The 18,634-nt window shown below is 38.0% G+C and overlaps 1 protein-coding gene across 1 annotated transcript; it reads right to left on the reverse strand.

The window, feature by feature from the left end:
- Nucleotides 1-14,570: 14,570 nt before the first annotated feature.
- LOC128565360 (olfactory receptor 4A16-like) lies at nucleotides 14,571-15,482 on the reverse strand. Its single transcript, XM_053561765.1, has one exon. The coding sequence runs from the start codon at nucleotides 15,480-15,482 to the stop codon at nucleotides 14,571-14,573; it is 912 nt and encodes a 303-aa protein (XP_053417740.1).
- Between the last annotated feature and the right edge of the window lie 3,152 nt (nucleotides 15,483-18,634).

Below are 18,634 nucleotides of genomic sequence, written 5' to 3' on the forward strand. Positions count from 1 at the left end.
GAAGAACACACCATGCTCATGGATGGGAAGAATCAACATTGTTAAAATGTCTATACTTCCCAAAGCAATCTACCTATTCAATGCCATTCCTATCAAAATACCAACATCATACTTTCAAGATCTGGAAAAAATGATTCTGCGTTTTGTATGGAACCAGAAAAAAACCCGTATAGCTAAGGCAGTTCTTAGTAATAAAAATAAAGCTGGGGGCATCAGCATACCAGATTTTAGTCTGTACTACAAAGCCATAGTGCTCAAGACAGCATGGTACTGGCACTAAAATAGAGACATAGACACTTGGAATCGAATTGAAAAGCAAGAAATGAAACTAACATCTTACAATCACCTAATCTTCGATAAACCAAACAAGAACATACCTTGGGGGAAAGACTCCCTATTCAATAAATGGTGTTGGGAGAACTGGATGTCTACATGTAAAAGACTGAAACTGGACCCACACCTTTCCCCACTCACAAAAATTGATTCAAGATGGATAAAGGACTTAAATTTAAGGCATGAAACAATAAAAATCCTCAAAGAAAGCACAGGAAAAACACTGGAAGATATTGGCCTGGGGAAAGACTTCATGAAGAAGACTGCTATGGCAATTGCAACAACAAAAATAAACAAATGGGACTTCATTAAACTAAAAAGCTTCTGTACAGCTAAGGAGACAACAACCAAAGCAAAGAGACAACCTACACAATGGGAAAGGATATTTGCATATTTTCCATCAGACAAAAGCTTGATAACTAGGATCTATAGAGAACTCAAATTAATCCACATGAAAAAAGCCAACAATCCCATATATCAATGGGCAAGAGACATGAATAGAACCTTTTCTAAAGAAGACAGATGAATGGCTAACAAACATATGAAAAAATGTTCATTATCCCCATATATTAGAGAAATGCAAATCTAAACCACCCTGAGATACCATCTGACCCCAGTGAGAATGGCCCACATCACAAAATCTCAAAACTGCAGATGCTGGCATGGATGTGGAGAGAAGAGAACACTTTTACACTGCTGGTGGGACTGCAAACTAGTACAACCTTTCTGGAAGGAAGTATGGAGAAACCTCAAAGCACTCAAGTTAGACCTCCCATTTGATCCTGCAATCCCATTACTTGGCACCTACTCAGAAAGAAAAAAAAAATCCTTTTATCATAAGGACACTTGTACTAGACTGTTTATTTCAGCTCAATTTACAATCGCCAAAATGTGGAAACAGCCTAAATGCCCACCAACCCAGGAATGGATTAACAAGCTGTGGTATATGTATACCATGGAATACTATTCAGCTATTTAAAAAAATGGAGACTTTACATCCTTCATATTAACCTGGATGGAAGTGGAAGACATTATTCTTAGTAAAGCATCACAAGAATAGAGAAGCATGAATCCTATGTACTCAATTTTGATATGAGGACAATTAATGACAATTAAGGTCATGGGGGGGGAGGAAAAGCAGAGAGAGGGAACGAGAGAAAAGGGTGGGGCCTTGGTGTGTGCCACAACTTCTGGGGGCAAGACATGATTGCAAGAGGGACTTTACCTAACAAATGCAATCAGTGTAACCTGGCTTATTGTACCCTCAATGAATCCCCAACAATAAAAAAAAAAAGAAAAGAAATAGCAGAAGACCGGGGCAGCACCTGTGGCTCAAAGAGTAGGGCGCCAGTCCCATATGCCGGAGGTGGTGGGTTCAAACCCAGCCCCGGCCAAAAAAAAAAAGAAATAGTAGAAGATATTAACAAATAGAAATTCTACTCACGGCTGAAAAGAATAACCATTATAAAAATGTCTATACTTCCAAAAGCAAATAGATAGGATTTAATTAAACTGAATAGGTTCTGTAAAGCTAAGCAGACAAAAACCAAAGCAAATAGACAACCTTAAGAATTGCACATTATGAATTGGACAAAAGTTTGATAACTAGGATCTACAGAGAACTCAAATTAATCAACAAAAAAAGCCAACCATCCCACAGATCACTGGGCAAGAGACTTCAAGACTTGTTTAGAACCTTCTCTAAACAAGACAGATGAATGGCTAGCAAATATATTTTAAAAATGCTCATCACCCCTAATCATCAGAGATGCAAATCAAAACCACCCTCAGATATCACCTATGTCAATGAGAATGGCCCATGTCACAAAGTCTCAAAGCTGCAGATGCTGGCATAGATGTGGAGACAAGGGAAGACTTGTACACTGCTGGTGGGACTGCAAACTAATACAACCTTTTGGAAGGAAGTATGGAGAATCCTCAAAGCACCCAAATTAGACTTCCCATTTGATCCTGAAATCCCATTACTAGGCATCTATCCTGAAAAAAAATATATCATTTATCATAAGAACATTTGCACTAGACTGTTTATCACAGCTCAATTTATAATCACCAAAATATGGAAACAACCTAAATGCCCACCAACCGAGAACTATTATGCTCTGCAGGTAGGTATGTAACAAGCTGTCGTATAGGTATACCAGGGACTATTATTCAGCCATTAAAAAAGATGGAGACTTTACATCTTTTGTATAAGCTGGATTGGGTTGGAATGCACAAAAATGGAGAAGCAAGAATCCAATATGAAGGCAGTAGGTGATATAATATAATACAGGTTTAGGGGAATGAGGGAGCAGGGAGAGAGGAAGAGGGATGGGGAGGGGGATCACAGTGTATGGCACAACTCTTGGGGGCAGGACACAATGACAAGAGGGACTTTATCTAACAAATGCAGTCAGTGTAACCTATTTCTCTGTACCCTCAATGAATCCCAAACAATAAAAGGAAGGGAGGGAGGGGGAGGAAGGAAGGAAAGAAAAGAACACACCTATGGAGCATATTGCAAGGATACAAGTCAAATCTTTCAAGTATAGAACACAAAAGTCTTAACACTGTGATTAAGCAAATGAAGTGAAAGCTATGTTAATTAGTAGGATGCAAGCACTCCAACTTATACAAATAATCAACACATTGAATCCCACAAATGCATAAATGTATTCATGATCTATGTACATATGACTTAATTAAAAAAATAAAAGAATATGGGCTAGAAACTAAAAACCTAAAATTAGTCAGGTAATTTCTGTATGTTTGCAAATTAAGCAAACACCTTCTAAGCAACTCATTGGTAAAATAATAACAGAAGCTAGAAAATACTTCAAGATTAAAGATAGTGACCATATAGCAATTCTTGAAACAGACAGGCAAAATCAACTTGAATTTATTAGTATATAAGAAACAGAAAAACCAATACATCAGTTGTCCATTTAACAAGTCATTTTGTTTATTATAATGTCCTAAGTTTCATAAATTTTGTTGCAAATTATAGGAAAAATTTCCCATAACAACATAAAAGTATTTTTCAATTAGTCTACTAATAGGCAGTAAGTCCTCCAGGTTTATGCATGTTGTTATAAAGGACAAAATTTTCTATTTTTAAGCCTGAATAATATATGTATCTGTGTATGGGTGTGCATAAAATGGGTTCAAAATTTCAGTTATGTACAATGCATAAATTCTGAAAATATAAGCTACAACATTGTGACTATAGTGAATAGTACCATATTGCGGTTATATAGTGTTATAAGTGTTATACAGTATATACTCTATTTATATATAAATGACATATAGCATATATATAGGGGATATACATATATACATACATACACATAATATGCTATATTGGACATGTATATGTATGTACATATATTACAAACATCATGTCTTTCTCCATCCATCTGTTGACAGGCTGATAGTCATTTACAATGTTTCCATTTCTTGATTATTATGAATGATGCTGCAGTATATACACAAGTGCAGACATCTCTTCAAGACCCTGATTCCAGGTCCTTTGGAAGTTTACCAAGAAGTGAAATTGTTGGATGATATGGTAGCTCTATTTTTCATTTTGATTTTCTAAGAAACTTTATACTGTTTCTCTAATGGCTTTGCCAATTTACATCACCACCAATAGAGTATAAATGTTACCTTTTCTCCACACTGAAAGTCAAATACCACATGATCTCACTTATATGTGGAACACAAAAAGTTCAACTCATGGCAGTAGAAAATAGATTGGTCAGTACCAGGATATGGGGGGGGGTACAGTTGGGAGATTTTGATCTAAGAGTACAAAACTTCAGCTAGATACAGGAATCAAGTGAAGAGATCTATTGTGCAACATGATGACTATAATTAATAACCATGAACTACAATCATTGAAAATTGCTAAAAGAATAGATATTAAGTGTTCTCATCACAAAAACATGTTAAGTTTGTGAGGTAATGCATATGTTTCAATGGCTTGATTTAGCTATTTCTCAAAGTTCTTTGGCTTTAGCATACTCATTTTATCATTAATGTGTACCCCCTGACACAAAAACAAACTGTATATGATATATCTACATGATTTTTAATTCTCAATTTAAAACTTAAAATTCAAAGAATAAAAAGATGAAAATGTAAGATCGTATTTATCAAATGAAATGATAAAAATATAAAGATGTAAAATCATGAACTGAGAAAATCCTCTACAATGCATATAATAATAACAATATAGTACACAGGATTCCTAAAGAGCTCCAATAAGTTAATAATGAAAACAACCAATAAAATATTAGTAAGAGAGAAAAATACACATTTCACTGAGCACAGGAAATCAAGGCGATCCAATAAACATGAGAATATGCTCAACTTCAATAGCCATAAAGAATGCAAATTAAAACTACAATAAACTCTCAGAATTAAGCAAATTATATTAGCATAAATATCAAACATCTCACAATACCAGGTATTGGTAAAGACATACAGCAGTGTAACTGTTATGCCCTGCTGGTAGGTATGTTACTTATAACATAGCACTTGGGAAAACTGAAACCATCTGCAAAAGTGAACATATAAACACTCTACTTAACACAAAACAAGTGCGCCCAGAATGTTCACAGCAGGACTATGTGGCCAAAAAAAGAAGATAAACTGCCAATAATCCACAAAATCATCTCTGACTGAATAGTAACCTATGGACAGTCACACATGGAATAATACAGAACAAGGGTAATGGTGAGACCAAAGCAACACACAGCATCATTATCGAATTTTAGAAAAGTGACATCATGGAAAAAATTAAAATTCAGAAAGCTATGCATCATAAAATATAATTCCAGTAAAAGTAAGAAATAAGAAAATCTGGGGGAAGATGGATTAAAGATGGCGGCCAAGTAACACCTTCCCTGCAACTGGGAACAGTGAGTCTGGGGAGACAAGACTCCAGGTATCTCTGGCCAATGGGATCTGCCTATAATGATCCCTTTGAGGATACAGGGAGCCAGCAAGGGACTTATGGACACCAAGAGGAGGACAAAAAAGGTGGAAAACTGGCAAATGGTTGCATGTGTTCCATCGACCTAATCACACTGGCAACCGTAAGTACAGACAGCAGTGAGACTGCAAACTGGAGAGGCCTTACCTGTGAACTATTTTGGTGTTCTTGGACTTGGCACTCTGTTGAACTGCCTTGGGGAGAGCTTGAGCAGGAGTGTGGAGAACTTTGGGCATTGTCTGGGGCCCCAGACTCCACTGAGCTGCGTGCAGGAAGCCATTGTGAAAGAACTGCCCCGGTAAGCTCCACCCTCAGGGTCTCAGAGCAAGGATTGGGCGGGTCAAAGTAACCTACCGCCTGAGCAGCCTAAAGAAGGAGACTGAGCTGCCTCACAGTCTTAATCCTTAGGGGCAGAGTGAGACGGTTTTGGCACTCTGGAGCCCGGGCATGTTGCCCTGGGTAGAGTGCCGTGACGTCACGCCTCATAGCAACCTCAAACTCCTGGGCTTGGTGTGGCCCAGACCTCCATAAGAGCTGTGCAGCGACCCCCGACCCATGACCTGCACCCACTGGGCCTCCACATTCCCTGACCAGGAACTGCGGGAGCCACACAACCCTGCATCCTCCCTCCTGTGTCCTCCCAGCTTCCACACTAGCCCGTTCATCTGGACAGGGACTCTGGTAGCTGTGTGCCCTTTGGAGCCCTCCCTGCCTCTGTGCAGAGCTCTTCTCCTGACCAGAGACTGCTGGAGCCTTGGGCTCTCTGTGCAAAAGTCACTGGGTGCCTGGCACTCCCAGAACCGTGCGCACCACCCCCAGCCCTGTTGCTGGATCTGGGTGTGTCACAAACTGGAGCTGCTTCCACAACCAGAACTCCCTAACTAGAGCAGCCCCAGAGGAACTACACAGGGTCACTCCCTACAAAGATCCAGCAACAATAGAGTGATCCCGCTGGGGTCTAATCTTGGAGAGACACCTCCCCAACTCTGAGGACAGCCAGAGGCAATGGTGAAAAACAATCATGAGGCGAAATCAACAGAAAAACTCTGGCAATATGAAAAATCAGAGTAGATCAACTCCCCCAAGGATCAATGGGGCAGAAACAGCACAAGACCCTATGCACAAACAAATAGCTGAGATGTCAGAAACTGAATTCAGGATCTGGATAGCAAACAAGATCGAATTAGAATTCCAAAAGTTATCTCAAGAATTCAATGGATTCAAAGACCAAATGACCAAAGATTTTGACACATTGAGACAAGAAGTTGCAGCCCAAAGATCTGAGAAACACAGTAGAATCCCTCAGTAACAGAATGGAGCAAGCAGAAGAAAGGATTTCTGATATTGAAGACAAAGCTTATGAACGCTCCCAAACCCTCAAAGAAGAGAAATGGAGAGCAAAAACAGACCACTCTCTCAGAGAGCTCTCAGATAATTTGAAGAAAACCAATATTCATCTTATAGGGATCCCTGAAAGTGATGAAGTGGCTTCACAAGGCACAGAGTCTCTCCTCCATGAGATTATGAAGGAGAACTTTCCAGACATGCCAAGAGATTCCAAAATTCACATACCAGACAGTTTCAGAACTCCAGCATGACTCAACCCAAATAAGACATCCCCCAGACACATCATAATCAATTTCACTAAAGTTAATATGAAGGAGAAAATTCTGAAAGCTGCCAGAGGAAAAAAAAGCATTACCTACAAGGGAAAGAATATCGGAATAACTGCAGATCTCTCTGCTAAAACCTTTCAAGCTAGAAGAGGATGGTCATCGACTTTTAATCTCCTAAAACAAAATAACTTTCAACCCAGGATCCTGTACCCAGCTAAACTGAGCTTCATTTATGATGGAGAAATTAAAAACTTCAACGACATCCACATGTTGAAGAAATTTGCTACAACCAAACCAGCTCTCCAGGACATTCTTGGACCGATCCCCCATAAAGACCAGCGTAATCCTCCACCACAGAAGTAAACCCACCCAAAAAATTTTTGATCCAATTCCAACTTCCACAGTCACAAAAGGATAAAAAATGTCCACCAGTCTCTCGAAATGCTTATCAATACTCTCAATTCATGTGAATGGTTTAAATTGTCCTCTAAAGAGGCATAGGTTGGCGGACTGAATATAAAAACTCAAGCCAGATATATGCTGCATCTATGAATTGCATCATACATTAAAAGACAGATATAGACACAAGGTGAAGGGATGGTCATCTATATTCCAGGCAAATGGATAGCAGAAAAAAGCAGGCATTGCAATCCTGTTCGCAGACACAATAGACTTTAAACCAACCAAAATAAGGAAGGATAAGGATGGACACTTCATATTTGTTAAAGGTAATACTCAATAGGATGAGATCTCAATTATTAATATTTATGCACCCAACCACAACGCATCTCATTTATAAGAGAAACTCTAACAGACATGAGCAACTCGATTTCCTCCACTTCCATAGTAGTTGGAGATTTTAACACCCCTTTAGCAGTCCTGGATAGATCCTCCAAAAAGAAGCTAAGCAAAGAAATTTTAGATTTAAACTCAACCATTCAACATCTGGATGTAACAGACACCTACAGAACATTTCATCCCAAAAAAACTGAATACACATTCTTCTCATCAGCCCACGGAACATACTCCAAAATCGACCACATCCTAGGCCACAAATCTAACCTCAGCAAATTTTAAAAAATAGAAATTATTCCTTGCATCTTCTCAGACCATCATGGAATAAAAGTTGAACTCAATAACAACAGGAACCTGCATACCCATACAAAAACATGGAAGCTAAACAACCTTATGCTGAAGGATACATGGGTTATAGACGAGATTAAGAAGGAAAGCACTATATTTTTGGAACAAAACAACAATCAAGACACGAATTAACAGAACCTCTGGGATACTGCAAAAGCAGTCCTGAGGGAAATTTATAGCACAGCAAGCCTTCCTCAAGAAAACAGAAAGAGAGGAAGTCAATAACTTAATGGAACATCTCAAGCAACTAGAGAAAGAAGAACACTTCAACCCCAAACGCACCGGAAGAAAAGAAATAACCAAAATCAGAGCAGAATTAAATGAAATTGAAAACAAAAGAACAATACAACAGGTCAATAAATCCAAAAGCTGGTTTTTTGAAAAGATCAATAAAATAGATAAACCTTTGGCCAACCTAACCAGGAAAAAAAGAGTAAAATCTCTAATTTCATCAATCAGAAATGGTAATGATGAAATAACAACAGACCCCTCAGAAATTAAAAAAATCCTTAACGAATACTACCAGAAACTCTACTCTCACAAATATGAAAATCTGAAAGAAATCGACCAATACCTGGAAGCATGCCACCTACCAAGACTTAGCCAGAACGAAGTGGAAATGTTGAACAGGCCTATATCAAGTTCTGAAATAGCATCAACTATACAAAATCTCCCTAAAAAGAAAAGCCCAGGACCAGATGGCTTTACGTCAGAATTCTACCAAACATTTAAAGAAGAACTAGTACCTATACTACTAAACCTCTTCCAAAACATAGAAAAGGAAGGAATATTACCCAGCACATTCTACAAAGCAAACATCACCTTGATCCCCAAACCAGGGAAAGACCCAACAAGAAAAGAAAATTATAGACCAATATCACTAATGAATATAGATGCTAAAATACTCAATAAGATCCTAACAAACAGAATCCAACAACACTTCAAAAAATTATACACCATGACCAAGTCGGACTTATCCCAGGGTCTCAAGGCTGGTTCAATATACGTAAATCTATAAATGTAATTCAACACATCAACAAACTTAAAAATACAGACCATATGATTCTTTCAATTGACACAGAAAAAGCTTTTGATAATATCCAGCATCCCTTCAAGAACAGAGCACTTAAGAAAATTGGTATAGAAGGGACATTTCTTAAACTAATAGAGGCCATCTACAGCAAACCCACAGCCAATATCGTATTGAATGGAGTTAAATTGAAATCATTTCCACTTAGATCAGGAACCAGGCAAGGTTGCCCATTGTCTCCATTGCTCTTTAACATTGTAATGGAAGTTTTAGCCATTGCAATTAGGGAAGAAAAGGCGATCAAGGGTATCCACATAGGGTCTGAAGAGATCAAACTTTCACTCTTCGCAGATGATATGATCGTATATCTGGAAAACACTAGGGATTCTACTACAAAACTTTTAGAAGTGATCAAGAAATATAGCAATGTCTCAGGCTACAAAATCAACACCCATAAATCTGTAGCCTTTATATATACCAACAATAACCAAGCCGAACAAACAGTCAAGGACTCTATTCCTTTCACAGTAGTGCCAAAGAAGATAAAATATTTGGGAGTATACCTAACAAAGGACGTGAAAGATCTCTACAAAGAGAACTATGAAACTCTAAGAAAAGAAATAGCTGAAGATGTTAACAGATGGAAAAACATACCATGCTCATGGCTGGGAAGAATCAACATTGTTAAAATGTCCATACTGCCCAAAGCAATATATAACTTTAATGCAATTCCTATTAAAGCTCCATTGTCATATTTTAAAGATTTTGAACAAATAATACTTCGTTTTATATGGAATCAGAAAAAACCTCGAATAGCCAAACCATTACTGAGCAATCAAAACAAAGCAGGAGGAATCACGCTACCAGACCTGAGACTGTACTATAAATCCGTAGTGATCAAAACAGCATGGTACTGGCACAAAAGCAGAGAAGTAGATGTCTGGAACAGAATAGACAACCAACAGATGGATCCAGCTACTTACCGTTATTTGATCTTTGACAAGCCAATTAAAAACATTCAGTGGGAAAAAGATTCCCTATTTAACAAATGGTGCTGGGTGAACTGGCTGGCAACCTGTAAAAGATTGAAACTGGACCCACACCTTTCACCATTAACTAAGATAGACTCTTACTGGATAAAAGATTTAAACTTAAGACAAGAAACTATAAAAATACTTGAAGAAAGTGCAGGGAAAACTCTTGAAGGAATCAGCCTGGGTGAATATTTTATGAGGAGGACTCCCCAGGCAATTGAAGCAGTATCAAAAATACACTACTGGGACCTGATCAAACTAAAAAGCTTCTGCACAGCCAAGAACATAGTGAGTAAAGCAAGCAGACAGCCCTCAGAATGGGAGAAAATATTTCCAGGTTGTACCTCCGATAAAGGTCTAATAACCAGAATCCACAGAGAACTCAAATGTATTAACAAGGAAAGAACACGTGACCCCATCTCAGGGTGGGCAAGGGACTTAAAGACAAACTTCTCTAAAGAAGACCGATGCACAATCTACAAACACATGAAAAAATGCTCATCATCCTTAATCATCAGAGAAATGAAAATCAAAACTACTCTGAGATATCACCTAACCCCAGTAAGAGTAGCCCACATAACAAAATCCCAAAACCAGAAATGTTGGCGTGGATGTGGAGGAAAGGGCACACTTCTATACTGCTGGTGGGAATGCCCACTAATACGTTCCTTCTGGAAGAATGTTTGGAGAATACTTAGAGACCTAAAAATAGACCTGCCATTCGATCCTATAATTTCTTTACTAGGTTTATACCCAGAAGACCAAAAGCCACAATATAACAAAGACATCTGTACCAGAATGTTTATTGCAGCCCAATTCATAATTGCTAAGTTATGGAAGAAGCCCAAGTGCCCATTGACCCACGAATGGACTAGCAAATTGTGGTACATGTATACCATGGACTACTATGCAGCCTTAAAGAAAGATGGAGACTACCTCTTTCATGTTTACATGGATGGAGCTGGAACATATTCTTCTTAGCAAAGTATCTCAGGAATGGAAGAAAAAGTATCCAATGTACTCAGCCCTACTATGAAGCTAAATTATAGCTTTCACATGAAGGCTATAACCCAACTAGAGCACAAGACTATGGGGAAAGGGCCAAGGAAGGGGAAGGGAGGGGGGAGGTTTTGGTGGAGGGAGGGTAATGGGTGGGGCCACATCTATGGTGCATCTTAGAATGGGTACAGGCGATTGCACTAATGTACACAGCTATGATTTAACAATAAAAAAATTGTAATAAAAAAAGAAAATCTGAATGATATATTTTAGGGATAAGTTTAGCTTGGGAATATCTCTAGATGAACACAGAGAAATAGCTTCAGGGAGGTACAAACAAGTAGTTACCGTTGACAAATTATAGGTAAAAGGTTACAAAATTTACAAATAAATTACATATATGATTTGGTAGGTAATAAAAGTAATAAAATTTTAAAATAGTAAAGGTTCTGCCATGTGGAGCAAAATGGCAGAGTACAGACAGCTTGTCTGCAGCCATGTGTGGTAAGCTTAAGGAAAAAGAATTCCAGCCACCTCTGCCTGGGGAGCCCTGACGAGAAACATCACTTTGGAGGCATAAAGAAGCAGCAGGAGACTCCAAGAACCCAAGGAGTGGTCAAGAGCAGTGGAGAATTGGCACAGAGGGAAGTACTTGCGTGCTCACTGAGGCCAGGCTGTTACAGCAGTTTTCAGACAAAGAGGACCTCACCCGCAGGCTATTTTTTTTTTTCTTCAACTTTTTCCACTAGATTTGCCTTTTTTCTATCTTCCAACCATATATTTACTCTTTCTTTGACCAATAGTAAAGGCTCCATTTTCACTAGATTTTCTCCTCCTAGTATTCATTTTTTTCCAAATTTATCCCTTAAGATTTACTGTTGGTTTATTTCTTTCATTTTATAGTATTTTTATCTTTCAATTGTTGTTATGTTTAAGAAACTTTATGATTTCCTTTTTTATCCTTTCCTTTACCCAACTGTAATTCAGCATAAGCTTGTTTACTTTCCATGCCTTTGTGTGGGGACCAAAACTTTTGTTAGAGTTGAGTACCTCCTTTATTGCCCTGTGGTCTGATAAGATACAAGGTATAGGTAGGATGTTGGGTAGGTTGCTCGAGATCAGGAGCTCTTTGCCAGCCTGAGCAGACACAAGACCCCACTTCCAAAAATTAGAGAAGAAAAACAAAAATATTATAAATCAAAACAAAACAAACAAACAAAAAACCTTAAGGGATAAAATTGTGGGGGGAAAGGATAACTGGGGCAGCAAAACTAGCAAAAATTAAGCCCTTATTATTAAAGAAGAAAAAATGAAAAATTGTAATTACACAAGAGAAAAGAAAAGAAAAAGAAAAATCTAGGGGAAAAGATTGAAAAATTGTTATTAAAAATAAAAAGAGAAATATATATATTTATGTATCTATATATAAATATCTTGTATATCTTAAATATATATATATATCTTGCATTATATTGTCTAGGGAACAGGTAATCTTTTGAGGTATGAGCTGCTAATCACAACACTGATACAGCTGTATAAGATGGAGGCTGAAAGCCTTTGTCTTGCCAAGGTGACCTGGTCCCATCTTCCTGTCTTCTTTCCCCTCAATCTCCACGGGTTTGGGAGCCTGAAGCTCTCCTCAGCCCCCTTACTAGACATGCTTCAACCTTTCCAAACTGTGTCCATTGACCATGCTGTGGCTTCCCCAGGAAAGTGCATGTTGCTCAAATCTCCCCAGGAGTGGCTTCCCTGCTGATCAGGCATGCAGGAACCAACCTCGCACTAGGACCCTGAGGGCTGACCTACAAGGCAGCTTTCCCATAATGGTGGCTCCCGGCCTGCAGCTGAACAATGAAAGCTCCACTTTGCCCAGTGGCTCAGCCCTAGTCCCTGGGTGCTGTTCAAAATCACTCACTCGCTAACCCAAGCTCTCCCAAGGTAACTCAAACAAGTGTCCAGGTCCAAAAAAAAGAAAAACCCCATAGGGCAAGCCTTCTCTGTCTGTAAACTGTTACCACTGCTGCCACTGTTGCTCTAACATGGGTGTCTGCCAGGCAAATATATACTTGCCCTTGAGTGCTTCTCCACTGCTTCCATCTTTCTCTTGGGTTCCTAAAGACTCCCACTGCATCTCCATGCCATTGAAGAAATGTTTCTGGGCAGAGCCCACAAGTCAGAGGTGCCTGGAGTCTTTTCTCTCAAATCTCATCAAACATGGCTGAAAAGAAGCTGTCTCTAGTCCACCATCTTGCTCCACCACTCAACATTTAAATGTTTTTTTTTTTTTTTTTTTTTTTTTTTGCAGTTTTTGGCCAGGGCTAGGTTTAAACCCACCACTTCCAGCATATGGGGCCAGCGCCATACTCCTTTGAGCCACAGGTGCCACCCAACATTTAATTTTTATAAAATGTGAATTGTAACAAAGCATAGACAATGGTCTATATTACAATGAAGGTAATTGTATAGTCTCCCTGATTTGTGATTTTCTAATATTGCTGCTAATTGAGAAAAACTTACTTTTTATGAAATTGGAAAACAATTGTATTTATACCACAACAAGTCATTTTCAGTCTCTAAGTAAAGGATTTAAATTCAACGTAACAATTAGGTAACACGTTGTTTATGCAAAACAACACATTTCTCTACCCATATCTACACATTCAAGAATACAAAGTAAGGGGCTTTACATTTACATAAACTTCCAAAACTGCAAATACATCTATGATAACTGAGGAGATTCACAAAAATAAACCAAAGTGAAGTATCAATCTCATAATCCAGAACTAAACTGTTTTCTTCACAATTTACATTTCATCCAACAAAATGATTCGCTGACAGCATCTTTAACTAACAACAATATCATATGCTGGCCAAATACCCTGAGCTGGAACTGCATAGACAGTGACCTGAGAAAAAGTAATTTTCAGGCACAATGCATAGTACAGCAACAGAAAGCTGCTTTGCTGATAGAATAACGAATATCTATACTTAAACTCCACACTGTTTGCACATCAATTTTATTCTAAATATTAGACAAATTGCCTTCCAGGTATCACAATGTAGTGAATTTAAAAGAAAAAAAACTATTTTCTGCCTTGAAAGGAATAAAACACTTTTTTCTGAGTTTCATTTCAAAATACACTAAGAAAAATGCAGTTACAAGATGTGTTTAGTTTTATGCTTATTTGGAATGGCATACCTGTGCCTGTAGAAATTCTCTATTAGATTCATTCTAAGCTCAAAAGATAAGTGATTCAACTATTCTGATGACTTTGTATAGATGAAGAGAAGTATCCCCATAGATGTCACTGAATTGACTAAATTATTCATCATTAGAATTTACTGCCCGTGTGTTTCCTTAGAATGGGTAATAAATCACACATGGTCAATGTGAAGGGCATTCTTATTCTATCTATAGTTCACTTTTTACACCAGAGTTTTTCCATAGAACTTTTTATCTCTGAATTTCTCAAGCTATAGACTAACGGATTCAACATGGGAGTGATAAATGCATAAAATACAGTGATTAACTTATCAACAGGGAAGGTGGACACAGGTCTAACATATATGAAAATACAGGGAACAAAGAAGGAGATGACCACGGTGATGTGGGAGATGCAGGTAGATAGGGCCTTACTCTTCCCTTCCTGACTATGGGTTTTAAGGGAGCTTAGGATGATGCCATAGGAGATGAGGAGGAGGATAAAGATGATGATGCAAATTGCTCCACCATTGGCAACCACAGTGAGACCAATAAAGTAGGTGTCCATGCACGCAAGTTCCAATAATGGGTATATGTCACAAAGGAAGTGATCCATGACATTGGGGCCACAGAAAGGAAGACTATACACAAAAACAATTTGAACCATGGAGTGCACAAAGCCTCCAGCCCAGGCCACCACCAACAGAAGGATACAAACCTGTCTTTTCATGATGGTCAAATAGTGCAGAGGCTTACAGATGGCCACGTAGCGATCATAGGCCATCACCACCAGAAGGAAGACCTCAGTTCCACCAAATAAGTGCTCTATAAAGAGCTGGCCCATGCAAGCTAGGAAGGAAATAGTCTTTTTATCACAGAGTAAGTCTACAATTAATTTGGGTAAAGTGGCAGTGGAATAAATAGCATCAATAAGTGACAGAGAGGCCAGGAAGAAGTACATTGGGGAGCCCAAGGAGGGGCTCCTGATGATAGTGACCACGATGAGCAGGTTGCCCACCATTGTCACAAAATACATGAGTAAAAACATTACGAATAATGCCTTCTGTCCATCAGGATCTTGAGTAAGTCCCAGGAGGACAAATTCGGTGACATTGTTACTCTCTCCCATTTAGTCTTCTGTAAGGTTTGTGTCAGAGCTGAGAGCTCAGGGGAAGAGGATCTGGAATGAAATTGTGAACAGGGCTGTGAACACATCCACAATGTCTTGGAGCACATCTTTTTCTTATCTTCAACAATGTTTTACCCACAATATTCATTTTGTATGTACAACTGAGTCCTCCTCTAAAATTCACAATAGATCTATCTCCACAATTCCATTTCTCCACAGATGATTTTCTGTGGAACCTGCATGTGAAAGGTTCCATCTCTAAGTCTTAATGGATATTCTATAGAGAACAATAAAGAACCCAACAATCACGCATACATTGGATAAGTCTTTTTACAATATGTCGCTTCTCTAGTACGTTTAGAAATCACATGCACAATGTACTGGTATTTGGCACACTTCGTAGGTGAGGGTACAATGCACTGGTATATGGCACACTTCTTAGATGAGAGAATCAACTACAACTCAAATTTTATCTACCATGTAACCTAATGTAACCTAATCATATGTACCTTTCATGTTCATTTGAAATTTGATAGAAGAAATTGAAATTTTTTTAAATGTCTTTAACAACAACATGAAAGTACCAAATGTCTGGGGAAAAAATATAATGAAATATGTGCAAGTCCTTGTAGAAAGCAGCTCAAACTATAAAATATAAAGGAAAGTTAAAAGAGACTTAAATAAATGGAGATATAAATCACGGTCAAATAATAGGTAAATAAAGTAAAATATTTTACTCTATGGCACAGGCATCAGGCAAAGTGTTCCTGAACACAAGATGCTTACTCTCTGGTAGTAAAAATAAACCATAAAAAAATAAATTAGAATAGAGTCAATCCTTTGAATTTGAAGCAGTTGTGGTATCTTTACAATATGATCTGTGTAGCAACAAACATAACCTTTTCTAAAATGTCTCACTCAATTCTATAGAAATCCACTGTCATACCTTCATTCTCTCATGCCCCAAAGCATATCCTGATTTTGTGAATCTCTCATTAAATACTAAGACTAGACTTTGAACTCTATTAAATAACTACACAATTATTTAACTGTCTTTTTTTTGCTTGTTTGTAATTCTCTCCACTTCATCTTTACTTATACTAATTTTTTTTTTTAGAGACAGAGTCTCACTTTGTCACCCCCAGTAGAGTGCTGTGGTATCATATCTCACAGAAATCTCAAACACTTGGGTTCAAATGATCCTTTTGCCTCAGCCTCCTGAAGAGCTGGGACTACAAGCACCCACCGCTATACCTGGCTGCTTTTTTTCTTTTCAAGACAGGATGTCTCTCTTGCTCAGGATGGTCTAGAATTCATAAGCTTGAGCAATCTACCCACCATGGCTTCCCAGGGTTCTAGAATTAAAGGTGTGAGTTACCACACCCAATCTATACTAAAATTCTTAACATATTTTTACATCACCCTACTTTTTGGCAAGTGATTCTGAACTGAATTGAAGTAACTTGTGGTTATCACCAATAATCACGCTAGCAACTAATATTATTTTTCAAAACAGTTGGGGTTAGCTAGATAGTAAGGAAGGGTTAGACACTGAAAAGACAAAAAAAAAAACAAAAAACAGTGAAACATGGTTTTATTTACTGTTAATGTACTATGAGTGCTCAAAAATAGGACTTCAATGTCCAAATTCTAAAAGGAGGAATCCTCAAGTGAAAATTCCAAGTTCAATGTAACAGCTATTTTCTGAATTTAAGTACAAGACTGTCTCTGTTATATTGTTGGAAAGTAATGAGACTGAACTAGAAAATCTCAGAATCCTTTCCAGGTGAACTATCTATGTCACTATTATTACAGCCCAAATTCATTCATTCTCCTGATGTTTCTTTTAATTTCTCATGTTTGTTGTTGTTGATGATGATGATGATGATGTTTGAAACCATCTCCCTTTGTCATGCTCAGTAGCGTGCCATGTCATCATAGCTCACAGTAACCTCAAACTCTTGAGCTCAAGTGATTCCCTTGCCTCAGGCTCCCAAGTAGCTGGGACTATAGGCACCCACCACAATGCCTTTTTTTGGAGATGAGGTCTCACTCTGGCTCAAGATCAGGCTCAGACTGGTCTTAAATCTGTGATCTCAGGCAATCCATCCCCCCTGAGCCTCCCAAGTGCTGGGATTACAGGCATGAGCCACCACACCTGGCCCTTATTTCTCATATTTTATACCGAAAAACAGTACCCCATACTTACAAATCAGTAGATTTTATATATGCCAATAATTGTCAAGTGGAAAATATAGTCAAGGACTCTATTCCTTCTACAGTGGTGCCAAGGACGATGAAATGCCCAGGAATTTATCTAACAAAGGATGTGAAAGATCGCTATAATGATAATTATGTAATCCTGAGAAAAGGAATAGGTGAAAGGTTAACAAATGGTAAAACATACCATGCTCATAGCTGGGAAGAATCAACATTGTTAAAATGTTCATAGTAACCAAATCAATGTACAGATTTAATGCAATCCCTACCAAAGCATCAGTGTCATACTTCAAAGAAATTGAAAAAATAATACTCTGTTTTATATGGAATCAGAAAAGACCTCAAATAGCCAATGCATTACTTAAAAATAAAAACAAATCAGGAGAATCATGTTACCAGACTTCAGGTTATACTATAAAACTATAGAGATCAAAACAGCATGGTACTGACACAAAAATAGAAATGTAGATATAGGGAAGAGAATAGAGAACCTAGACATGAACCCAAGCACATATCATCATTTGATCTTTGATAAGCCTAACAAAAACACTCAGATTCCCTATTTAACCAATGGTGCAGGGAGAAGTGGATAGTGACCTGTAGAAGACTGAAACTGGACCCTACCTTTCACCATGAAAAAAAATTGATTCTCAGTGGATAAAAGATTTAAAATTAAGACATGAAACTATGAAAATACTAAAAGATAGTACAAGAAAAAGGCTTGAAGATATTAGCCTGGGAAAATATTTTATGAGAAGGACCTCCCCCCCCTAGCATTTGAAGCAACACTAAAAATACATTACTGGGATCTAATCAAACTAAAAAGCTTCTGTACAGCTAAGGGCACTGCAAGTAAAGAAAACAGGCAGCCTTCAGAATGGGAGAAAAATTTGCAGGTTATTATTTGGACAAAGGTATGATAACTAGAATGT

Source organism: Nycticebus coucang, chromosome 14, assembly GCF_027406575.1.
Source record: "Nycticebus coucang isolate mNycCou1 chromosome 14, mNycCou1.pri, whole genome shotgun sequence".
NCBI lineage: Eukaryota > Metazoa > Chordata > Mammalia > Primates > Lorisidae > Nycticebus > Nycticebus coucang.

Excerpts from the sequence above, each read along its gene's own strand:
- LOC128565360 (XM_053561765.1), bottom strand. The coding sequence starts at position 15,482 with ATGGGAGAGAGTAACAATGTCACCGAATTTGTCCTCCTGGGACTTACT.